The 25,772-nt window shown below is 43.5% G+C and overlaps 1 protein-coding gene across 1 annotated transcript in view; it reads right to left on the reverse strand.

Annotated features, from left to right (window-relative positions):
• The window catches only part of LOC117360475 (collagen alpha-1(XXVIII) chain-like), a 123,855-nt gene that overhangs the window by 12,736 nt on the left and 85,347 nt on the right, over positions 1–25,772 (reverse strand). Inside the window, exons 26-33 of the mRNA XM_033944262.1 lie at positions 23,988–24,056; positions 20,739–20,807; positions 17,151–17,219; positions 15,757–15,837; positions 6,784–6,819; positions 5,749–5,785; positions 5,000–5,557; positions 3,049–3,284 (exon numbers count right to left, since the gene is read on the reverse strand). Coding sequence (XP_033800153.1) covers positions 3,049–3,284; positions 5,000–5,557; positions 5,749–5,785; positions 6,784–6,819; positions 15,757–15,837; positions 17,151–17,219; positions 20,739–20,807; positions 23,988–24,056 — 1,155 coding nt within the window. The remainder of the gene's footprint in view (positions 1–3,048; positions 3,285–4,999; positions 5,558–5,748; positions 5,786–6,783; positions 6,820–15,756; positions 15,838–17,150; positions 17,220–20,738; positions 20,808–23,987; positions 24,057–25,772) is intronic.

Genomic DNA, 25,772 nt, shown 5'->3' on the forward strand with positions numbered 1-25,772 from the left:
GATTCTCATAGCTCCTTGGGTGGGGGTTGGTGGTAGTTCAGGAATCCCATTTACAAAATAGTAAAATTAGAGTGGCAGTTCTATAAATCAGGGCATCTATATGTAGGCATGTCAATGTAGTATGGGCAGAGCTTTCTATAACAGCATCTGGGCACTCAGATTCTGTTATAGAATATAAGGGTAAACCTGCAATTGTGTACCTAAATATAGGGATGCCAATGTATACTAGCTCGATGGCAGACATAAATGGGTGTACCTAAGTGCAGCGAGCAACATGCACAACTGACAGCATTCTATAAGCTGAGTACATCTGTGGGAGCCTGCTCATGCCCCACCCACATGTACACCCCCTTACACCAGGGGTGGGCAAACATAAGAAACTGGGACTGTTTTGGAAGGCCAGACCAATAGGCTGAACTCAATTCTGCTCCACATTACATAAGAATAGCCTTACTGGGTCAGACCAATGGTCCATCAAGCCTAATAGCACGTTCTGACGGTGGCCAGCACTAAAATTGTATGGTTTTGATGAGATGCTATTGGTAGATGTTACAATTAAGCTATGAAAATGTGAAACAGGCAAAGTCAAAACATCAACAGTTGTATTGCATGTATGATGTAGAATTATTATGTTTTGATTCCTATTTGCCATTGATCTCATATGGGCCAGTCAGGGATAGCCAAAGAGCTGGTTGTGGCCCAGGGGCTGTTCGTTACCCAGGCCTGTCTTACACAATAGAACATTTATGTGCACCCAAACAGAATAGGCATGTAAGTGCCAATCAAACCTTGTAATTACTTGCAGAAAACTTGTGTGTCGACACACAGTTATAGAATTGCCCTTTAGGGGGTAATTCTCAGAAGGCTGACTAAAGTTAGGTGCTTAAAGCACAAATTCTATACTGACAATTACATATGTAATTGCTGTTACAGAATACTAGTGTAAATCCACAGTTACGTGCCTAACTTTAGGCGTGAGCACTTATGCTAGCTCAATGGCTGATATAAATGTTTGCGCCCAACTGCTGTTAGTTATGTGCATAGCTTACAGTATTCTATAACCTGCATGTAAGTACTAGGGATACCCCTGATCCACTTGTACCCTCCCACATCCACAGCTCACTAGCAGTTGTGCGCTAAAGAAATTATGTGCTATGGTTTTAGAATACCGACTAACCCCCAAATTAGCGCACGCTAAATGCTAACGTGTCCATAGACTAACATGCACAGTCTGCTGTGAATAACCAGTAGTCATTGCTTCTTTAGCATAGCTCTATTCTGTGATATGAGAATTGTACTAAAAGGGCCCAGTATCATTTTGTCATTTGCATGCATATTCTGTGCATAAGTAAACTTCTGTGGGATTACTTTTCCCAGAAACAGCTTGCCTCTTCATTTTCCTATACGGCACTGTTGCATGATTGACGCATGATCAGTGGCTACTTTTTAGGCAGCCGCCGATATGGGCGCCATATAGAGAATCTGGGCCTTAGTGTTCTGGAAAGAGAAACACTGTCTGTGTTTTCTGGAAAGAGAATTTCATGTTATCTACTAAGAAGGTTTATCTCGACTTCTGACTAGATCCAGCTAATAAAAAACTTCTGAGGATTGCCGAGACTAGCTTGGTATACAGTATGAGGGGCATAATCGAAAGAAACGTCTAAGTCCATTTTCGTCCAAGTAGCAAGTCGTCCAAAGTAAAAAATATGTTAGGACACATTTTCGAAAAATATGTCCAAATTTTTTTCGTTTCGAAAATCGTCTAAGTATACGTCCTGCCAATCTGATCGTCCAAGCCGCTAAATCGTCCATCTTTATACCAAATTTTCATCCAACTTTTCGTCCAAGTCAAAAACTCCTAGAATAAGCCCTTATGGACATGGGAGGGGTCTGCAAATTGATGGACCGAATACCCAGACATGGCACCTAAATAGTGGGGTACCTTAAAGGGCACTGCTGTGAACTTCACAAAAAGGGTGCCATTTCTTCATCTCACTACAGCTCCCTTATGCTCACTACAGCTCCCTTATGGTCATGGTGAGCCCTCCAAACCACCTCCAGAATCCCCTAGACCCACTTATCTACTACCCAAATAGCCATTATGGCTGCAGGAGTCACTTATATGCTAGTAAAAAAGGGTTTTGGGGGTGTATAGGGAAGTGCATGTGTTTCAATATCAATGCAGTGATTACAGGGGCTTATGGGCATGGGTCCTCCTCTCCATGGGTCCCTAACCCACCCCCAAGATGGCTTAAGACGCCTCTGTGCAGCAGGACTAGACTTTCCTATGCCTATGCCAGGCTGTCAGGTTCTGGAGGCACAATTTTCAAGTTGTGATTAATATTTTTATGGGGGTGGGGGAGGGTCAGTGATCACTGGGGTAGTGTGTGTGGGGTCTATATTATGTGTTTGCAGTGCTTATCTGGAGACTTTAGGTGTTTTTTTTGTGATTTAGACCATGTTTTAAATTGTCTAAGTCACAACGTCCAAGTTCCGTCGATTCTGTGCTGTATAACTTTCGATTATACATACTGTACGACTAAGTCTAAGCCTGCCCACATCCCGCCCAAATCACGCCCTCGGCACTCCTCCTGAAATGCCCCCTTTAGCTATGGTCGTTCAGCGGCACTATGAAGGCCTAGGTCTTTTAGAAATACGTCCAAAACCCAGTTTGATTATCAGCACTTGGAAGGCTTTCATTTATGATCGTCCAAGTGCCGACAGGCTGGTTTTTGGATATTTTTCTCTTTCGATTATGAGCCCCACAGTGTGTGTGTGTATGGATAGTGGCTGGCAATTCTGGTGGAAGATCCCACTGGCTCTGGCTGAGCTATAAGCTCAGAAGAGCGACCAGAAACTCCAAAGCAAAAACAAAAATGTTTTCAAAAGAAAATCAGAAAATGTAAAGACATTAGAGATTGTAACATTCTTACAATTTGTAATGCAAATTTCAACTTACAATAGCAATAATCTCTCCTAAACAAACAGCCTGGGTATTATTAATACGATATCTGTTCAATGTGATGGTTAAGCAAAATGTACATGTACCAGAATCACTGGCTGAACTGGGGTGATCACGTTTTCCTGCTGTGGTCTTTCTTGCCTGTCACGTGAGGCAGTTTGTTCATTAACATTTCGGCTGTTGTGAAGTACAGAATGTGAAGGAATCGCAGCGCCTGTGTATATTGACTGTCCTCTGTGGTTTAAGCCATTTCCAATGCGACTGTAAATCAGGGCTCCATGCTCGTCTTCACAAAACTGGTTTACTAATTTGGATTCCAAGGCTTACAAATGGAGGAAGAAAATAAAAAAAAATATATTAAAAAAATTTATAATTTTTAGCTTCTTCAAATTTTCTGTTTTCAGCAAGTGACTAGAGGACTTGTATTCATCAAAACTTAAATTTACCTTTCTTCAAGCATTCAATGTATCTGAGCAGTTTACAATAAAACTAATAAGGGGCTAATTTTATAAAGTCATTTTCACATGAATGTAGCCACATATATGTGTAAATGTCCTGTTACCAACCAGCATACAAATATGCTAACTAGAGAATGATACGGTGACAAAATTCATCACCGTTCCCGTCCCCGCGGATAATCGCGGGAAACCATCTTCATGTCATTCTTTAAGGAGAGAGGGAAGAATCAGAGTATAATTGGGCACAACCACTGACCCGCAAGCTTTGCTTTGAAGAATGCTGGTGTAGAAGGACTGAGGTTGAAATAGACACTAGAAAATGACATGGGATTATTTTCCGCGGTTATCCACGGGGACGGGAACGGTGATGAATTTTGTCACCGTGTCATTCTCTAATGCTAACTGACATGATGGTGCACACTTTGTTCACTGATGTTTACAGGGATGGAGCACAGGTGGGATTTGCAAGCACATGAACAGAGTAGATAATAAAATATGCCAGTTTACACACATCCTTAAATAATCTAGGTATGAACTCTTGAGCAGATGTAAATGTTTGTGCCTGCAAAGTAAGCATGGTTTTTGCCTCTTATGATAAAATAACACCTACTTGCTTTCTTAAACTAGGCACCCCCTTATAAAATTACCCTCTAAATTTATACCAGTCTCTGCATGGTGGCTTCTGAATGGATCCCTGGTCACAGCTGCTTACTTTACTACTAAATATAATTTTTACGCACTGTGAAGGAGGTTGACAAGCATTTTCTTAGAATATCATTAGGCAGTGAAGGAGGGGGACAGTTATCTAGTAAATCAGTTCCATGTATTTGGAATCAGCTACTATCAGTTGTGATTTAATCAGAGCTATCTTCTTATTCTCAAGAAACTGAAAATTTGACTTATCAAGAAATTAATGGATTAGCTTGTGTTGAGGGCCCCCTTTGAGCTCCTTTCCTGCCCACTGAGTCACAGCCAAGCAAGGAAAGCAATAGACAGGATTCAGTTTTGGAGCCCCTGCCTCCCTTGTACCCTCTGCAGCAGCAATGCCCACACATAGTTCACTATGGCCCTAGTGAAAGCAGGGTTTGGGTAACTTCCTAAAAGAGAAGTCCATAAGCCATTACTAAGATGGACTTGGGGAAATCTGCTGCTTATTCCTAGGATAAACAGCATAGAATATTTTACTCTTTGAGATCTTGCCAGGACTTGAGTTGGCCACTGTTGGAAACAAGATACTGGGCTTGATGGATCTTCGGTCTGTCCCAGTATGGCAATTCTTATATTCTTATAATACATCTTCATAGTGAGAATAACAAATGGATTTTAATTTTTTAAATTGTGGTACATTTTATCTATTTTTATTGTTTTGTTTTCTTCATTGTATTATTTTATTGATTGTATATTTTAGAATGTTATGTTTGATTTTTTATTGCTATTTTCTTGCAATCTGAATTCATTTGGGCAAAGTAAAATATAAATCAAAGTTAAATTAAATGATGTTATCATAGAAATAAATATTCTTACCTTCTGAATGTTTTGGGCTATTTATATTAACTTCATAAGTCAGATGTAAACATACCAGGAAGAGTGTTGAAGTCATCTATCAGAAACATATGTTCTTTGTCAGGATCTGATGCAATCAGGTTTAGTTCCCACAAGAATTCAATTTGGGTTGGATCCGATGTATTTACAATTCCAATCGAATACATCTCAATGTTGGCAGCATGGGCCTCTCGGACTGCTATGTCCAGCTTAACAGGTTCTCTCTTATCTGCTTGGCCATCTGTTAAGACTATAGCAACTTTTCTCACACCTGTCCGAGCTGCAAAAAATCCTTCCTGAGTTGCTTTACGGATAGCAGTTCCAGTGTAGGTGCCTTCTCCCATATACAACATCTTTCTTATTGCCTGTTTCACATCCTGCTGAGTTGCATACCTGTTAAGTCCAAATTCTAGCCGGACTTCTAAACTGTAGAGTACAAGGCCAATTCTAGTGGCATTTCTACCTACAGTAACTCTGTCTACAAGAGCAGTGACAAAGTCTTTGATTATCTCAAAGTTTTCTGGTCCAACACTTTCAGAGCTGTCAATTACAAACACAAGCTCCATGGGTATTTCCTTACACTTCACACCACAGCCTGCAGGAAGAAAAATTGAAGCAGCACACATTTTATTAATCTGTATTTATGCTCTTGGCATTTATGCAGGGCATTTAGAGAGTACCATTGTATGTTCTACCTATGGTTGAGGATGCCAACTTACAAAAAGCATTAGTAATGACTGTAGGTTGTTAGCAAAATATAATTCAAGGAAATAAATATAAACTTACCACAAATTTCTTTAATCAATTTTATTATATCTTCTCTCTGGAAGTGAAAAGTAAGTAGGATGTCTTTTACTTTGATTTTGTTTCCTATACCTGATTTGAGCGCAAACTGATTTGACCCCACAACTGGTGGGGAAACTTGGCAGAGATCGGCTACATCCCCCCTCCTGAAGAATCATGTGGGAACATGAGGGGCCGAGGGTTTCAGGTTTTTGGAACCTGAATAAAAGGCAGCCAAAGAGGCAAGCTGCTGGAGTTACCATTGCTTGGCTGAGGCAGAAATCCCTTCTTCATTTCCAGCTGCAGTGAGAAGCTGATACAGGCATAGCACATGGCAGATTTGCAAGTACAGCTCATTACTGTCTATGGGAAAATCGAGACGGGTCTGAGCTCAGCAAAACTAAAGGTTTCTGAAGGTGTCCCAAGGGTCCCCCCATCAAAAATCCTATTTTTAGTCATTTTAACCTTTTGTTTTTGCTCCCAAAGGCCATTTTTTGGTATCACAATGCTGTTGATGCGGCAGCCATCTTGGATGAGCTGGGGTCAGATGCAATTCCACTGCACTCTCACCATGTGTCCTCCCTAGAAGATTCTAGTTCTCAATGTGGGGCAGGCAACCAAGGGTCTGTGTCAGTCCTAGATCAGGGAGAGTAACTGACACTGTGCAGGCTATTTAAGCAGACAGATTTAACCGAGGTTATTACAGTTTCTCTTCGGGAGTTGGATTTTAGAGTCCCTGCAGGTTTCTACTGCCCAGCTTTCACTGTTAAGCAGTACTAAGCCACAATCCACATGCTTCCCTTCATACCCAGAGATTACCAAGATGATGACAGAGCATTGGGAGATGTCTGAGGGTCCTCTAATGGGGGACAAGGTAATATTGAAATTGTATCCCATGGTATTCCTTGGTTCTGGAATAAATACCCCCTATGCCTGGAATAAATTACCCGAGTTTGTCTGTCAAGCCCCTTTCCCTTGTTTAAAAGCAGACTGAAACCCCACCCTATGGTTGTTACAGGTATAATGGAAATAACTTACTGTCAAGCCAGTTGCTCCTTTTGGTCCTGGTCTGCCCTGGTAGAATAAACATCACAATATATCTTGTTATGTAAGTAGGCCTTAATTCATCATTTTACTTGCTTGAATAAAAACTGACTTGCATTACCTTCCACCTTTGAGCCTTGTCAGACCTGCCATTTAATGACCAGACTTCTGAAGCTAAGGTACCAGGAGTCTATTCACAGTCAACAGGAGTTTCCCCTTTATTATATTTCATCTGCTTCCCTTTATAACCATTCTTGATAAGGTATAAAAAAAAACTCACACAGCTTTCAGAACATGGACGAAGTACATCCTGAATCTGAGCTGTTGAATAATGATTGAGAGTCTCTTTCCCCAGTACTGGGTTTGTTATTACCATAACATCCTTTACCAGCCTTCTAAGATGCCACAAACAAGATTTGATACCAAATTTCTTGTATGTCAGCTTCAGAGAGTGACAGGCACAGCAAGCAAAAATTTTTAGGAAGGTAAACTCTTATATATCCATATAAAAATGTAGCTTAATTATTACCAATCCAGACATTCTTCCCACTAAGTTACAGTGGGAGTCCTTCACCTACATTCCTGTCAGAAGGAAGCGCTGTTTTACTACCACATTTTCAATAGTTAGGGATAAACAAGCTCTGAAGGACTCCAGGGAACCTGCCTGTTCCTTGTGATTGAAAATACAGTTATGAAGCACCACTCCCTCCCCTACTGACAGTTCAGTTGGAGGACTCCTGTTCAACTTAGAGGGAACAGGGAATCCAGACTTCCTCTCATCTGGGTAAAAGTATGTGCATCAACAGGATTTTCAAAGAAGACTTTGTAGGGTAACCAAGATGGTGATGGTGCAGCCACACTGAACTGAGCTGCAAGCGTTGGAATGTGAGCTAAATTTGAGCTATTAATCCCAAGCACTATCATGTATAAATGTAACAGGAAAAAGTGTTCTTACCCCTCAGAGGTTAGGTCAATCCTGGTTTTTATTCAGGCAAGCTCTCAAAATTTTAGGGCTCAACCACTGGGAGAGGGCCTATTAGCAGTGGGACATTTAATCTGAGCATTTTTAATATTTTGCTGAGCCTAGAGCTGTAGACAGGCCCCTCTAGACTGCCCAGGGGTTACACTAGAACAGCGATCTCATACACGCGGGCCGCATGTGGCTCTCCAGGTTTTATTTGCGGCCCGCGGTCTGGACACGATCAACAACATTTCTCTTCCCCTTTCCCTTCCTTTTGGAGCAGCAGCGTGTATGGCCGGCTCGTTCCATTCAAAGCTGCGGGTTGGTGGCTCCTACATCGGAAGCCTCTCTGACGTCACAACATCAGAGAGGCTTCAGACGCAGGCGCGGATCTTACAAGGAGCCGCCACCTGCGGCTTTGAATGGAACGAGCCAGCCAGACCCGCTGCTGCTCCACAAGGAAGAGAACGGAAGGGGAGGGGAAAGAGAAATGCTTCTGCTACATAGGAAAGGGGAACCCAAGGGAAATGCTGCTGCTGCTGTACAGGGAGAGGGAGGGAAAGGGGAAGAGAAATGCCTCTCCTGCACAGGAAAGGGGGAAGGAAATGCTGCTTCTGTTCCTGCTGCATCCAATTGGGGAAAGAGAGGGAAGGAAGGAGAAGGGAGAGGAGAGGAACAAGAGAAGAAGCCAAGTTCATGGGAGGGAGGGAAGGAAAGGAGATATCAGACCATGGAGGGGGAGGGAGAGATGCCAGGGCATGGGGGAAGGGAAGGAGACAGATGCCAGACCAGGGGAAAGCAAGGAAGGAGGGAGGGAGAGAAAGGAAGGAAAGAGATGCCAGACCATGGAAATAGGACGGAAGAAGAGAGAGATAGGAAGGGAAGGTAAGACATGGAAACGTAGATTTTGAAAAGAAAGCAGAAAAATTGAACATTAAGTTAATGCCAAAGATGGATGCAAAGCAGAAAGTGAAGAAGGAGAGAAAAACAGTTAAAGGACAAGAAGGCCCTGGAAACATAGCTGAAAGCACAGAAAAATAAAGTCACCAGACAACAAAGGTAGGGAAAATTATTTTATTTTCAATATAGTGATTGAAATGTGCCAGTTTTGAGAAAGAAAAGATATTAAACTTTAAATGTGAGTGCTGCAGAAAAAATAGAGTACTTGGAGGGCCGCAGAAAAAATAGTTAATGTCTTATTAAAGAAATGACAATTTTGCATGAGGTAAAACTCTTTATAGTTTATATATCTTTCCTTTTAACTGTTAAAGGAAAGTTTTATAAACTACTAGCTGATGCCCCGGCGTTGCACGGATATTTAATTATAGCAATAACACTGTAAATGGATTCAAATAAAGATACTTTATAGTGGTGAATGAAATTATTTTTTTACAGCTTAATAAAAAGTACAATATTCAAATTATAATGTGAAATATTTGAAAAAATGAATACAATATAACTAACGCAAAACGTGATTATAAACAACAATTTTAGTTTCACCTCCTGGAGCAAGAACATATAAATTATTGGGTGAACCCACCCTTGAGCAAGTAACATAGAGTTGTGGGCCGCGAGACCCCCCAGAACATATCACCCCAGGTAGTGAGGGATCTGCATACCAAGTTTCGTTCAAATCCGTCAAGCACGGGTATTTAATTATAGCAATAACACTGTAAATGGATTCAAATAAAGATACTTTATAGTGGTGAATGAAATTATTTTTTTACAGCTTAATAAAAAGTACAATATTCAAATTATAATGTGAAATATTTGACAAAATGAATACAATACAACTAACGCAAAACGTGAACATATAAATTCTTGGGTGAACCCACCCTTGAGCAAGCAACATAGAGTTGTGGGCCGCGAGACCCCCAGAACATATCACCCCAGGTAGTGAGGGATCTGCATACCAAGTTTCGTTCAAATCGGTCAAGCCGTTTTTGAATTACTGTGAGAATGGCAGCTTTTAACATTTTTTCCATTGACATGAATGGGTGAAATCAGATTTTCTGTTTGTAGCTCCGCCCACGTGTGCAGGTGGGCCGCGAGACCCCCAGAACATATCACCCCAGGTAGTGAGGGACCTGCATACCAAGTTTTGTTCAAATCGGTCAAGCCGTTTTTGAATTACTGTGAGAATGGCAGCTTTTTACATTTTTTCCATTGACATGAATGGGTGAAATCAGATTTTCTGTTTGTAGCTCCGCCCACATGTGCAGGTGGGCCGCGAGACCCCCCAGAACATATCACCCCAGGTAGTGAGGGATCTGCATACCAAGTTTCGTTCAAATCGGTCAAGCCGTTTTTGAATTACAGTGAGAATGGCAGCTTTTAACATTTTTTCCATTGACATGAATGGGTGAAATCAGATTTTCTGTTTGTAGCTCCGCCCACGTGTGCAGGTGGGCCGCGAGACCCCCAGAACATATCACCCCAGGTAGTGAGGGACCTGCATACCAAGTTTTGTTCAAATCGGTCAAGCCGTTTTTGAATTACTGTGAGAATGGCAGCTTTTTACATTTTTTCCATTGACATGAATGGGTGAAATCAGATTTTCTGTTTGTAGCTCCGCCCACATGTGCAGGTGGGCCGCGAGACCCCCCAGAACATATCACCCCAGGTAGTGAGGGATCTGCATACCAAGTTTCGTTCAAATCGGTCAAGCCGTTTTTGAATTACAGTGAGAATGGCAGCTTTTTACATTTTTTCCATTGACATGAATGGGTGAAATCTGATTTTATGTTTGTAGCTCCGCCCATGTGTGCAGGTGGGCCGTGAGACCCCCAGAACATATCACCCCAGGTAGTTAGGGATCTGCATACCAAGTTTCGTTCAAATTGGTCAAGCCGTTTTTGAATTACTGTGAGAATGGCAGCTTTTTACATTTTTTTCCATTGACATGAATGGGTGAAATCTGATTTTCTGTTTGTAGCTCTGCCCACGTGTGCAGGTGGGCCGCGAGACCCCCAGAACATATCACCCCAGGTAGTGAGGGACCTGCATACCAAGTTTTGTTCAAATCGGTCAAGCCGTTTTTGAATTACTGTGAGAATGGCAGCTTTTTACATTTTTTCCATTGACATGAATGGGTGAAATCTGATTTTCTGTTTGTAGCTCCGCCCACGTGTTCAGGTGGGCCGTGAGACCCCCAGAACATATCATCCCAGGTAGTGAGGGATCTGCATACCAAGTTTCGTTCAAATCGGTCAAGCCGTTTTTGCGTGATCGCGGCACATACACACATACATACCTCCGATTTTATATATATAGATAAAGAGTTTACCTCATGCAAAATTGTCATTTCTTTAATAAGACATTAACTATTTTTTCTGTGGCCCTCCAAGTACCTACAAATCCAAAATGTGGCCCCGTAAAGGGTTTGAGTTTGAGACCACTGCACTAGAATATGCAAAGCTCCACCATCATGCACTCCACTAGCTGGAAAACTACATCACACAGAAAAAGAGACTGCTCTAATATACCAATTGGGAAAGATTCTAAGATTCTGAACCTGAGGAGGGGGTGAGAGTATTCAAAGGAGTAATGCTTAGCTCCAGAATCATGGCTCACCAGCTTTATATGATCCTTTATCTTCTGCATGCAGAAACTAAAAGCCTTCATAGGGTTTCTTCTAGTACAGGCAAGAGATACATTCAAAGAGACCTGTTCAGTGCCAAAGACTGTTAAATAATCTTGCAGTACCACCTTATAAAACCTTTGATACCTCATCTTGCATGTCATCTGTGGCCACTAGTGTCAGAAGGCTAGCCAGACTCAGAGCATCAGACCTTTGCAAGGATAGGCCCATGCACAGATAGCAATCTCTTCAGTGAGAAGATCAAAGAAAAAGTTGATTTCATTAAAGATCACTGCTCCATTCTCTAAACTCTTCACGTAGTTACTGGAGACCAATCCTGGTCTTCCCATAAGCTTTCTCACCATTTTAGAAGGCAATTCTATTAGATAAAAGGATTCCACCAACATTGTAGACATAGATATCAGCAGCAGCACCAATAATAATAATTATAGAGCTTGTGCCAAGAGGAAGAGAGACAGCAAAAGTCCCAATCTATTTTTGAAGGGCAAGAGCACAACCAGTTTGTCACCCAATCCAGAGCATTCTCCGTTAGTAGAGGGCAGACTGTATCACTTCAAACATATTTGGTCTCTAATTACAAAGAACAAATGACTACTTAAAATAATAAACTAGGATTATTGCCTTCATCTCTCAGATCCCACTGGATTGCTCCATTCTAGGAATAGTGCAAGAACAATAGCATATCTATATTGTCAAATGAGTGGTATCCAAGCATAAGTCAATGGTATATGTTTCAAAGCAAGAGAAAGACAAGGGATTTTATTCAATACTAGTCTTTAAGCCCGTTACATTAACGGGTGCTAGAATAGATGTCTGTATGTCTGTGTTTCTTTATCTCTCTCTCCTTGGCTGCTGTCTGTATCCTTCTGTCTCCCCCTCCCCCCCGAGCAAAGCTGTCTGCTCCCAGCACCCACTTCCCCCCCAAATGTCTCTCCATGGCCCTCTTCTGTCTTCCCACCCCAGAGCAAAGCTGTCGGTCCCCAGCACACCTCCCCCCAAAGCAGCCCCCTTTCCCTATCTCTCCATGGCCCCTTCTGTCTCCCCCCCAGCACACCCCTCCCCCCAAAGCAGCCCCCTTTCCCTCTCCCTGTCTCTCCATGGCCCCTTCTGTCTTCCCCCCCAGAGCAAAGCTGTTTGCCCCAAGCACACCCCTCCCCCTAAAGCAGCCCCCTTTCCCTCTCCTACTGACTCTCTCTCTGGCCCCCTTTCTCTGTCTGTCTTTCTGTTCCTCTCCTTGCCCCTGTGTCTTTCTTTCTTTCTGTCTCTCTCCCTCCCACTGTCTGTCTGTCATTTTTCCCCATTTCCCTGTGCAGCAGCATTTCCATCCCACTTCCCTATGCAGCAGCAACAGCATTTCCCTCCTATCCCCCCCTTTCCTGTGCAGAAACAGTAGCAGCATTTTCCCCCACCCCCCCCTTTCCCTTCTCTTACCTTCTCTTCCCTGCTCCGTTTGGCCCCTCCCCCTTCTTTTACTGCCGTTGTCCTGCTCCATCCGGCCTGCTCCTGACCCTCCTACCGCTGACAAACCTTGGGGCTCCAGCCGCGTAGGCAGCACTTTAAACACGCTGCTTCGCGGCCTTCTACTGACGATTTCCTCTGCCGTGTCTGTTTCCGATGATGTCATCAGAGACGCGGCAGAGGAAATCGGCAGTAGAAGGGCACAAAGCAGCGTGTTTATAGTGCTGCCTACGCCGCTGGAGCCGGGAGGTTTGTAGAGGGTCAACGGCTGGAGCGGGGCTGCTGTCCACCACTCTGTTACTGCCACTGGTGCTGCCTACGCTGCTGGAGCCGGGAGGTTAGGAGAGAGAGAGAGAGCACAGTCACGCGCCTCCAGCCCCCGCATGTGCCCTGAGGTTTAGAATATTGCCACAGAAGCACACCTCAGGGCGCCAGCGCTCACGAATTTTCAAGAGCGCATGCGCCTTTAGCATTTTATTATTATTGATATTTTTTACTTTCAAAAGAAATCTGGAGGTCTGAGACTAATCATAGATTTGAGATAAAGAATGACACAGGGAAACATTTATCACCATTCCTGCCCCGTCCCTGTGAGCTTGTCCCTGTCCCTGCCCCATCTCCACGAGCTCAGTCCCCATCCCCGCCCTGCAAACTGTCAGATCCCATCCACACAAGCCTCAAATAGTTATGATTTTATACTGAACTTATTTTATTAAAGTATAAAAAGAGACAATATTCTGTATATTGTCATTTTATAAACACAAATAATACAGAGCAAGGATCAACAAAACCTGTCTCTCCTCCCGTTCATAAATATCCCCTCCACTATTGTGAAAACTGAACAAACCAAATTATTATAGAATGCTACATAGAAAAATCAAGCTAACAGAATACTTTAGTCACACATGGCAAGAATAGTGTTAGGAGAGTGCAACTAGGGCAACTGCTCCCTGGTCAGAGAGAGAGAGAGCCCTAAGCCAGCTGGCAGCTAAAGAAGCACAGCCTGGGCTTTGCGGTCTCCAGTTATGTCTAATACCAGCTCTAGCAGGATACATATTTCAAATCTGAAATATTCTAATCACAAAATATAAAATCATTTTTTTTTTCTTTCTACCTTTTGTTGTCTGGTAATTTTATTCTTCAAATCACATTTGTGTAATGGAATTTTATTTTCCATAAATCTGCTGGTAAGCTTATCAGATCTGGGTAATACCAAAACATCTCTCTTCCCTCGGAGACCTTTGGAAGAGCAATCTCTTTCCAATTCACAGATTCTAATGAGCCTCACAAGACATCAACTATGGAGGTGTTGTAGAAAGGCAGGGAGGAAGCTGCGCTAAGAAATGTAAGTGAGGAGAGAAGAGATAGGGCTTAGTCACGGAGGTGAGAACTATGGATTAGAGTTGAGCAGTATCAGCAGGAACAGAGCAGGACACAATGGCATCGGGGGAGGGGGTCTCAAAATGGAGAAATGTCAGTAGTGGTGAAGGAGGAGGCAAGTAGACTTTTTGGTATTAATGATGGAGGATTTGGAGACTTTTATAGAGAGACTAGTATTTAAGCCCGTTACATTAATGGGTACTAGAATAGATGTGTGTGTCTGTCTTTCTTTCTTTCTTTCTCTTTCTCTCTGCTTGGCTGCTTTCTGTCTATCTGTCTTTCTTTCTTTCTGTTTCTCTCTTTCCTCGGCTGTCCACCACCACCCCTTGCCTTCTCCCCCTGTTCAGCAGTAGCCCTTCTCCCTTCCTTTTACCCACCCTGTGTCAAGCAGCACCCCTTCCTTGCTCCCCCTTTCCAGCAGCAGCCCTTCTCCCTTCCTTTTACCCACCCTGTGTCCAGCAGCACCCTTTCCTTGCTCCCCCTTTCCAGCAGCAGCCCTTCTCCCTTCCTTTTACCTCCCCCCTGTCTAGCAGCACCTCTTCCCTGATCCCCCTGTCCAGCAGTAGGCCTTCTCCCTTCCTTTTACCTCCCCCCCACTGTCTAACAGCACCTCTTCCCTGTTCCCCCTGTCCAGCAGTAGGCCTTCTCCCTTCCTTTTACCTCTCCCTCTGTCTAACAGCACCTCTTCCCTGCTCCCCCCCTGTCCAGCAGCAGGCCTTCTCCCTTCCTTTTACCTCCCCCCATCTAGCAGCACCTCTTCCCTGCTCCCCCTGTCTAGCAGTAGGCCTCCCTTCCTGTTATCTCCCCCCCTGTCCAGTAACACCTCTTCCCTGCTCCCCCTGTCCAGCAGCACCCCTTACCTGCTCTCCCTGTCCAGCATTTGGCTTCCTGGTCGTTCGTGTATGCCCTCCTCTTCAAAAAAGCCTACTGAGGATTGCGGCCAGCTGTAGCGAACCTCGCAGGCGCTATGCACCTCGGTAGCACGTTCCCTCTGACGCGATCTGGTGCGTCAGAGGGAACGTGCTACTGAGGTGCAGAGCGCCTGCGAGGTTCGCTACTGCCAGCCGCTATCTTCAGTAGGCTTTGATGAGGAGGGCAGACAGAAGAGCCGCTTTGGTGGAGTGGATGGAGGACTGCCACTCAATGCCTGGAGGAGCTGGAGAGCAGGAAGGTCCGTGCTTTACAGTTTCTCTGCCAGTAGTGCGCATGCGCACTCCTGCCTGATCACGCAGGTAGGAGTGCGCATGCGCGCTTAGCGTTTTATTATTATAGATGGGAAAGAAGGGAATTGGTTCAGTGGCTTCAATTAAGGGACAGAGTGGGACTGAGAAGTTATAAACCCATAGAAATGTTTCCAGGTTTGTCAACTTGTTCTTAAAATTTATTTTGTTTTAAATTCTACACATATATATGACTATTAGTGTATGTCTGTATGCATTTTTACATGTTCAAAATTTTTTATAATCCCAGAACATTTAAACAAAGTCATGCAGGCTTTTCCTATATGGTGACTTGTATGGATTCATGGTTATAACTAATAATCTTGATTGTGATGACCTTTACTTACGGTCTCTCCTGGAAAGCCAGTATCTCCTAAGTCTCCTTTATCTCCTTTTCGTCCCCTTTCACCTGCAGTACCTCGATCACCCTGTAAAAAACATACATGATTTACTATAAAAAATATAGAGCTCCTTTTAAAAAGGTGCGCTAGCGTTTTTAATGCATGCACTGGATTATTGCGTGCTATAGCGTGTGCTAGCTGAAAATCTACCGCCTGCTCAAAAGGAGGCGGTAGTGGCTAGCGTGCGCTATTCCGCGCGTTAAGGCCTTAGCGCGCCTTCGTAAAAGGAGCCCATAGTTTTAAAGATTTTGTTTAATCTATTTTGTCCCATTAAACAATTGGTGAAAGTATTTTATGAATGTTGCATGGGTTATTGACCAAATTCAGGCACAGGTTTTATTCTGCCAGTGCATAAGAAACTATTATTAGTCATTCTTGGAGGCCGATGGACTAATGCACCAAACATCAGAACATATATGCATTAACTGCCATTCACCATGCTTAATCTTGCACACCTAACCAATCGGGTTTTCAGGATACCTACTACTTATCATTTCCATAGCGCTGGTAGACGTACACAGTGCTGTACATTAAACATATAAGAGACAAATCCCTGCTCAATAGAGCTTACAATCTTAATTAAAACAGACAGGATCAATAGGGGTTAGGAAATTTTTCACAGAGGAAATGATACAACTGAGTAGGAGTTAGGAGTTAAAAGCAGCCTCAAAAAGTGGGTTTTTAGCTTAGATTTGAATACTGCCAGAGATGGAGCTTGACGTACTACTGACTCAGGCAGTCTGTTCCAGGCACATGGTACAACAAGATAGAAGGGGCGGAGTCTGGAGTTGGCAGTAGAGGAGAAAGGTACAGCTAAGAGAGACTTATCAGATGAACGGAGTTTCCAAGGAGGAGTATAAGGAGAGATAAGAAAGGAGAGTTATTGAGGACCAGCAGAGTAAATGCACTTGTGAATCAATGAGGAGTTTGAACTGTATGTGGAAGTGGATAGGGAGTCAATGAAGTGACTTGAGGAGAGAGGTAATGTGAGCATGGCGACACTGGTGGAATATAAGTTGTGCAGCAGAATTTTCAACAGATTGAAGGGGAGAGAGATGGTTTAGTAGAAGACCTGTGAGAAGCAAGTTGCAGTAATCTAGATAAGAGGTGATAAGAGTATGGATAAGGGTTTTGGTAGTATGCTCAGAAAAGAAAGGTCAGATTTTGGTGATATTATAGAGAAAGAAATGACAGGCTTTAGCGGTCTGTTCTATTTATGCAGAGAAAGTAAAGAGGAGTCAAAGATGACTACAAGGTTGTGAGCTGAGGAGACAGGGAGGATAAGAGTATTAGTCCTAATCATATACTAAATGATTACAATAGTAATTCTTTTTACCTACCTTTGGTCCTATAAGACCCTCTCCTGGAGGCCCACGAGGTCCTGATACTCCTTGAATTCCTTGTCCACCCTAATGACAATTGAATTAGAAAATTATGAACTAAAAATGTTTAGTTTACCAATTAGATAGAGAAACCCAGGCTACAGCATCCATATAACTATATATAACAGAGGCTGATATAACCTAATAGACTATACAGTTTATTGAGGAAAGAGCTTTCATGGCTACTTTAAAATAGGAGTTAAAATAAGCTGCACTAATTGGCTAGTGCCTCCCCCCCCAAGCATCACTTTTATATTTAGCTCCTCCCCTTCTCAAACCCCCTCCCCTAACAGCAAGCTATCCCTTCCCTTACCCAACCATATCCCCCAAGTATCTCAGAAACTTCCCAGGGTCCATCCCTGGTGGACTAGTGAGACAGGATGGGAGCAGACCCTCTTTGGTACCTCCATCTACCTCCAACAACAACATGGAACTCAATGAGCTCTAGTGGTAGTCTAGCTGTACTACTGCCAGGGGTCAGTATTTCATATAAAGGTATCTTCTCCTACCCCTTCCTACAAGATCACCAGGACCAGATTGTGGGGGTAGGGATCAGATTGAGAGAATGATCTGGGGGGAGGGGGGGGTCAGATCTTGATGGTCTGGATCGAGAAGGTGTAGGGAGAGAGGTGCACTGCTGCATTGCATATAACGTTCAATGCCTGTGTGGTAAGAATCTGACTTATATGGTAAAGGCAGGGCAGATGTTGGACATGCTTTCTACTACTACTACTGCTTATCACTTATATAGCACTGAACATAGCACAGGCTGTGCATTTGCTGTTCGCTAGTTTTTGCAATAAATGCATGGATTGTACAAAATGTTGCTGTAATTTAGTAAAGTGGTACCTAAATGATATTGGAAAACAGCCCTTCTCTAGAACCAGATTCACAAAAGCAACTAACAAAGAAGGCCAGAAATTAGAAAATGTTTCAAAAGAAGAGTGGAACAAAGATCCAGATCACATTATCTCTTGCTAAACTTACTAAGTAATTTGTCCTAGACTCAATTACCAGGAATATCTTGAGAGTCAATGTAATCAACCATACATCTTTCACAGCCTCAGATTCCCTATTACTGCTTATTACCAACTAACTGGGCCCTAATAGTATCAATTTTACCCTTAAAATAGTCAGCTAATTCAGCAGTAGACAGTAAGGGACCTTCCGCCAAAGTTTTGTCTATTGCATAAAATGGAACCTTATGCTACAATGAGTGGGTACAATGTCCTCTAGGCAGCCCAACCTCCTGCTCTTTGCCCCTCCCTGCCCCCTGGCTCCTCCTCCCCAACTTAAAATATTAAATACCTGAGCTGGTGGGGATTCCTAATCCCTATTAGCTGAAGACCTCTTTGAAATTTCTCTGACAGAGCTCAGCAGTAAGTGGCAGCTTTAGTGAGCTGCCCGACATTGGCATGTTCAGTTTCCAAACAGTATGTCTACAGTGCCCCTGCTGGCCACAAGCATAACAGCATAGCCAGAGAACTAGCAACAAAGGGTATTATATATAGAAATTTAATTTAATATTTATGTTCTGCTTATTCCTGACACTAGACCAGTTAAAAGCAGATCAAAATTATACAATAAAAACTATAACTGCCCAATATTCAAAAGGTTTAACCAGGCAGGATAGGCTCTTCTCCAGTTAAATCCCACTAAGGAACCTGGCACATGGCATTCAGTGGCACTTAACTGGTTAGTGCTGCTGAATATTGCCACTTACTGGCCATCCCCAAACTGGTTAGGTTAGGAGCACATAGGGATGGAGCCTGGGCAGAAAACTCTCTCAGCTGGTCAGTGTTGGTTTTCAATAAATTGGCTAATGCTGGCTTTTAAGGAACTGCAGTAGAAGGTTTTACTGAGGGCGGGTGAAATAAATACTGGTGCCGATAATTGGCATGTAACACCTTGTAATTGATGTTAATTGGAATTAATTGGATGTTAGGCGCATAACTTGATAGGTGCCTAGTCCAAAGTACCTATCACAACATAGGCATGGTTGAGATGGATCATGAGTTTGTTTTGCAGGGAGGTGCCTGTTTTGGAATTAGGTGCCAGTAGGTGCCTACCTTAGGTGCAGGTATTTAGGCCAAGAAGAACTTGGCATAAATAAGGTGTACCTAATTTTTGTTGAGAGCTTTTTTGTGCACCGAATAGAGCACACAAGATGCAAATTTCTGCAGGCAACTGCTGTGCTAAATGGTCCCATCCACAGGCCAACCTTGGCCACATGTTCTGGACCTGTCCTTTTATTTCCCATTTCTGGATACAGCTTATGAACTATGTAGTGCATATCTGGGACTGTTCTTGGCGACTTCACTCCAGTTTTCTTTTCACTCTACAAGTCAGGCTTCATCCCGCTCGGTCTGGATGTACGGCATTCCTCAGGCGGACAGTGCTGATGGGACCAGGGCAGGATTAACCAATAGGCCAAGTAGGCACGTGCCTAGGGCCCAAAATGGTCAGGGGGGCCCGATGAAGGAAGACATCAACATTGTTTTTTCCAAACGGCGATGGGCCCCTTCAGCATTGATCGGCAACGCAGGCCCCCCGCGACATAAAGTATGACAAGCAAGCAACGCGGGTAAGAAAGGCAACAGGAACTATAATTGTGCAAGCGGTGCTGCTTGCCCAAAGCTTCCCTCTGACACAGCTTCCTGTTTCCGCCTGGGCGCATGGTGGGGTGGGGCGGGGCAGGGGGCCCAGTGTACTTGTGTGTCTAGGGGCCCTCGATGAATTAATCCTGCCCTGGATGGGATGGAAAAGTGTTATTGGAGAGGCGGGACATTGCGGACTTGATCACTCGTGCAGGCCAGCTATTTACACAATGCTGGACAACCTTTAGTACCACACTTACTCCATATATTAGAAGACAACTTTGGGATTAATGCTGTTGAATTTGTGTGATTATGATCATACCACAACAGATCTGCTGCTTAGATATGCTGCTGCTGCTCCCAGGGTAGGTGGTTGGGGGGGAGGGGGGAGAGAGGATTGGGGGGTTGGGAGGGGTTGAGGGATTGGTTACAAATGTTTGAGTTTTACTGGCTTGCGTTCTTGTGTTGTGCTATAATGATGTTTCTTGATTTGTTTGGAAACCTTTAATAAAAATGACATAAACATAAGGTGCACCTAACAGGATGGCTGGTGATGTCTCAGCACACTTAGGTGGTGCTAAGTCTTCTTTGTGACTCTGTATAGTGCTGTATAGTCTGATAGTGCTACAGAAATAATTAATAGTAGTAGTAATTCAATACAGTGCATCTTTTATAGAATTGTGCTTAGTGCTGCACTGTTTGGCACCAATTTTATAGGCAACATATATAAAGAAGTGGGTCCTAAATGTGAAATTTATTTTTTTTTCTAAATTCTTTATTCATTTTTTCATTTTACAACAAGTACACAATATTACATCATTTAAAACTTTTACATATCACTTGAATTTCTTTCTATTGTCATCGTAATTACCTAAATTTCAGCAGCACTTTAACCAGTTTGTGTTTTCTTACACTGTCTGTTGCGAAATGGTCGATAGCTTATTTTTACCTTAGGTCCCTGAATCCCTTCACCTGGAGGTCCGGATATGCCTGGTGGTCCTTGTTTTCCTTCATTTCCCTATTTTAAGTTAAAGACACATGATATTTAACCCAGCAATTCTCTTAAAATTTTAATTCCACTAGCCACTTGCCACGTATTATGCAAGCCTTACATGATCATTTACAGATGGAAGCACATATTTAAATGCTGTTATTTTATTGCCAGTTAGGTTTATGATTAGCTTTTTGTAGGGCTGCAGGAAGATTAACATTTTTAACCAAGATTAATCAGCTGATGTAACTTCTTGGTCCGGTGTAGCAGGGACTCTAGAGGCATAAGAACATAAGAATAGCCTTGGTCATACCAATGGTCTATCAAGCCCAGTAGCCTGTCCTTACGGTAGCCAATCCATGTCAAAAATTTTTACGCAAGTTAAACATTTAATGCATTAATAATGCATTAAATGTGCAGCCCTAGTTTTTTGTCATCTCTGAGCACACAAAGACAAAGGTATGTGCCTTGGGTGGAGATGAACAGAGACTTCCATATAGGATTAACATATGGCTCCAGAAAAAAAGAGGACGGATTGAGACATCTGGGTTTTACTTCCATTGCTTTCACTGGAAGTAAAACCTAGATGTCTCTATCAGTATTTCTTACTTCAATTGCTTTTAATGATTGAGAAACATGCAGAAGTGAAAAATGCTCTAAATAATCCAAAAGTTAAAGGTAAACCAAGAATAGAAGTAATAGGCCTATAGTTAGAAACTTGAGTTATGGACTCTTTTTGATTTTTAACAATTGGGGTAATGATTATATGCCCCTTGTTCACTGGAAATTCCCCTTTCTCTAACATATAGGATAGCAGATCAAAAAGTTATTTCTGAAATGACAGAAGAGAGGCTTTCAAGATTGATGGGGGGGAGGGGGGAAGAGTCTAGAGAACAAGAAGAATTCAGCAGTGCCTTCTAAGGTGCCCCACTGCTCTCTTCAGATGTCTATGTGGTCAATCCATTATTTGCTGGCCCCTCTCATGTCCAAATGGTCAGGATTAGGATGTTTTGAACATGAAATGTTTTTGTATTTGAAAATAACCAAAAATGTTAGATGTACTTACTGGCCCAGCGTCAAAGCATTTAGTGCTTCAGGCTGTGGTAGAAACCTCTACCGCGGCTTAGTAAAATGGGGGTTATATTTCATCCTGATGAAAGTGAAACATGGCCAAGTTGGGCTTTATGTAATCACTGTTTTTATTTTTGATATTTGTTTAAATATACTCCATCCTCTACCACTCTGCCCCAACTTCATATGGCCACCCATGCGGAGGTTCTTGAAACCCTGAGAGAACTCAAGCCCTCCAGCACCATCCTTGACCCCTGCCCATCTAGCCTCCTACTGTCCACAGAAGATGCCATGGCAGAATCTATCCTCCCCATCATTAACTCCTCCCTCTCCACAGGGACAGTACCTCTCAGCTGGAAGTTGGCTATTATCAAACCCACTCTCAAAAAATCCACCCTTGACCCTAACGAACCCAGCAACTATTACCCAGTCTCTAACCTCCCATTGTCTTCAAACTCCTAGAACGAATAGTGTTCCACCGATTACACCCTTTCATTGAAGAACAAGCTGCCCTATCCCCTGATCAATCCGGATTCCGAACAGGCCACAGCACAGAATTAGTACTCCTGGATATTATTGATGACAACTGGTCGATACTTGACAAAGGCAGCGATGCCCTACAAGTCCTACTTGACCTTAGCGCTGCCTTTGACACTGTCGATCACCACCTCCTCATATCTAGACTCTATGACCTGGGAATCAAAAACTCTGCCCTCCAATGGTTCACCTCCTTCCTTCACCAAAGAACCCAAACAGTCCTACTAGGGATGCACAAATCTAACCCCAAACCTATCAAATATGGTGTACCCCAAGGCGCCCTTCTGTCCCTCCTCCTATTTAACCTCTGCATCAGACCTGTCATTGATATAGCCCAGAAGTACAATGTTAAAATCCACTCCTACGCCGATGACATCCAGCTGCTCCTTCCACTAGGTGAAAACCGACCATCCCAAATTGCCAACCTCTAACACTGCCTCTCTGACATGAAAACCTGGATGACAAACAACAAACTACAGCTGAACACCTCCAAGATCGAACTTTTATGGATTAGGAAAAAAAGTACCAAATACACATGTCCAACACTATTTTGGGATTCCACCTTGTTAACCGCAGCAGACCAAGTGTGCAGCCTAGGAGTAACGTTAGACGGCCACCTATCCCTGTCCACCCATATATCCCAAATAGTCTCTACCTCCTTCTACTACCTCCGCCAACTGAGAAGGATCAAACCCTACATATCCACACCTGAGCTAGCCCAACTCCTCTACGCCTATGTCCTCTCCAGGATGGATTACTGCAACTCCCTATTCAATGGAGTAGCTAAAAAAGGTCTCAGGCGCCTCCAGCGGGTACAAAATGCAGCAATCCGTCTCCTACACAACCTCAACTATCACAATCCCATCTCCCCAGCCCTCCGCGCTGAACACTGGCTTCCAATTAACCAACGCTGTGCATTTAAGGCCCTGGTAATAGCACATAAAAGAATTTACGCCATAAAATCCAAGTTAGCCCTGTACACCCCCACCCGCCCCCTCTGTTAAGAAATGGAGAAATGCCTATGCATCCCCCCAGGAAGATCCCTCCTGTCAGAAACCGCCCGTAAACGCTCATACAGCCACTTCATCCCCCAACTCTGGAACCAACTCCCCCCTCAAATCAGACTACAGAACTCATTAATGACCTTCCGGAGAGTGGTAAAGATCCTCTTCTTCAACTAAAATTCAACCAGCCTATGCCTCTCTCCCCCTTTGAAACCTCTACTTAAATTACTGTACAGTCCATTCTTAACCTGTACTAAATTACTGTATAGTCCATGTACTAAACTACGGTATAGTCTTGTATTGACCAAATGTATTTAAACTACTGTATAGTCTCTGTATTGTCCAAATACGCTCCACTGTGAATGTTTGCTTGTAGACCGTTCTGAGCTACTGGGAGGATGGGATAAAAATCTAAATAAATAATTTTTTATTTTTTAATGTATTGTTTGTTTTTCAGTGCCTGTTTCTTTTTATACTTAAATGTAACCTGTCTTGAGCTACCAATGAAAATGTATGGGCTAAATTCAATAAAAATAAATAAGAAAACAAATAATTGAAGACAATCAACTTTAAGAAACAAATGAAGTTGACTTACTTTTGGTCCTGGGAGGCCTTCTCCTGGTGGACCAGGAAGACCAGTTGGTCCTCTAAAACCTTGATCTCCCTGCAAATTGATATGCTTGACATTTTAATACATATAAACCACTTAATTGACACAATGGGGCTCTTTTATTAAAATGTGGTACAGTTTTACACTTCTAACAGCAAAAATTAACCTGGGGGTTTAAGTGCAAAGGCTGTACAATACATGCAGGGGCATGGTCTGCATCATGCATTTACCACACAGGGTAGTCAGTTAACACACAAGCACCTTGTTACATCCCAGAGACCATAGGCGCCAGCTCTGTGGGTGCTAGAGCACCCCAAATATCCTTTCCAGAACTGCCCAGACATCATAGCTGAAATCTTTCCAATAAAGAGCTGCATGGGAAAGCAGGAAGTAAGGCTGTGTCTCTGAAGCTATTGCTTCTGCCTCTTCCTGTAGCCTATTGGTCAGTTATTCCTCAGTCAGCCAATAAGCTACAAAGAAGGCAGGACCAGTAGCTTAGGAGTAGGGTTACCAAACAACATGTCCTCCTTTTGAGGACATGTCCACGGGTCCGGATAACTTTTCCAAAACCCAGCACTTTGTCTGGGCTTTGAAAAGAAATTGTGGCAGGAGAGGGCATGCGTGGATGAAATGCGGTGACATCACAGGCACGCTGTGACAAACCCATTGCCGGCTTTGTCCCTGGGATTAATAAAAGCAGAACACGGTCCCTGGTCAGGAGAGCTGACCAGGTTAGGAGTAATGATGTAAAAATGGCTGACTACCCCTCAGACAGTGAGGTAGAGCAAGAAAGATATGAGCATGATGATACTCTACAGAAGATGCCATATTAGTTTAAATATGCCAGAAAGCCTGTTAGGACTTTTACTGAGAAGTGGAAACCTGGCTCTTTAAGGTATTCTCAGTATCAGCAGCCTAGGAGAAACCAGGTTCCACTTCCTAGGGAATTTCAGCCCAACCCCTCTCCTAGGAAAGAGGGGTGTGACTATGATACACAGAGCCCTGAATCACAGACAGGGGGAAGCAAGGCAGAGACACCAGCAGGAGTGCAACCAGGAAGGTGAGGGAAGGAGTCTTTCCCTTCAACCTTACAGCAGTGAGGACCGTGGAAATGTCTGAGGTCTTACCCAGTCTGAGACTAGCTGCTGAGAGCAAGCTTTAACCAGGAATGGATGGAGGTTAGTCCCTAAGTTAAAGGGAAGAAAAGAGCCTGTCTTTTTGAATATAAGAACTGTTCTTGTGTTTGCTGGGTCTCTGAAAGCAGAGGTCAGCTGCGTCTAATTAAACAGGGAGTAAAAGCCTCCCTGTCCCCCATTCCATAACACCCTTTCCCCTGGGGTGTTGTTTGCTAAGAAGCTGAGAAACTGAGTCTGTGCCTCTGAACTGATAAAAACCTCTTCAGTATAAGTAATTTGCCTTAAATACCCTGCTGTGTCACGTTCGTTCAGAAGTAGAGAGCTGCACGGGAACGGGGACGATGGGAATCCCGCGGGATCCCCCTTCGGATCATGGGGATCCCGTGGGTATGCCCCCTAGGATCACGGGAATCCCGTGACCCTGCCCCCTAGGGTTGCGGGGATCCCGTGGGGACATCTCCGAGGGTTGCAGGGTTCCTGCGGGGCTGGATGTACTCAGCCGCGAGGCTTATCTTCTCCCTACCTGACATCGGAGGGAGGGCTTAAGCAAAGCCCTCCCTCCCTCCGACGTCAGCGCTGACATCGGGAAGACTTCCGGTTGGCTGTGTGCTGCGGCAGGGTAGGTAGGGAAAAG

The sequence above is a fragment of the Geotrypetes seraphini genome, chromosome 5 (assembly GCF_902459505.1).
Source record: "Geotrypetes seraphini chromosome 5, aGeoSer1.1, whole genome shotgun sequence".
NCBI lineage: Eukaryota > Metazoa > Chordata > Amphibia > Gymnophiona > Dermophiidae > Geotrypetes > Geotrypetes seraphini.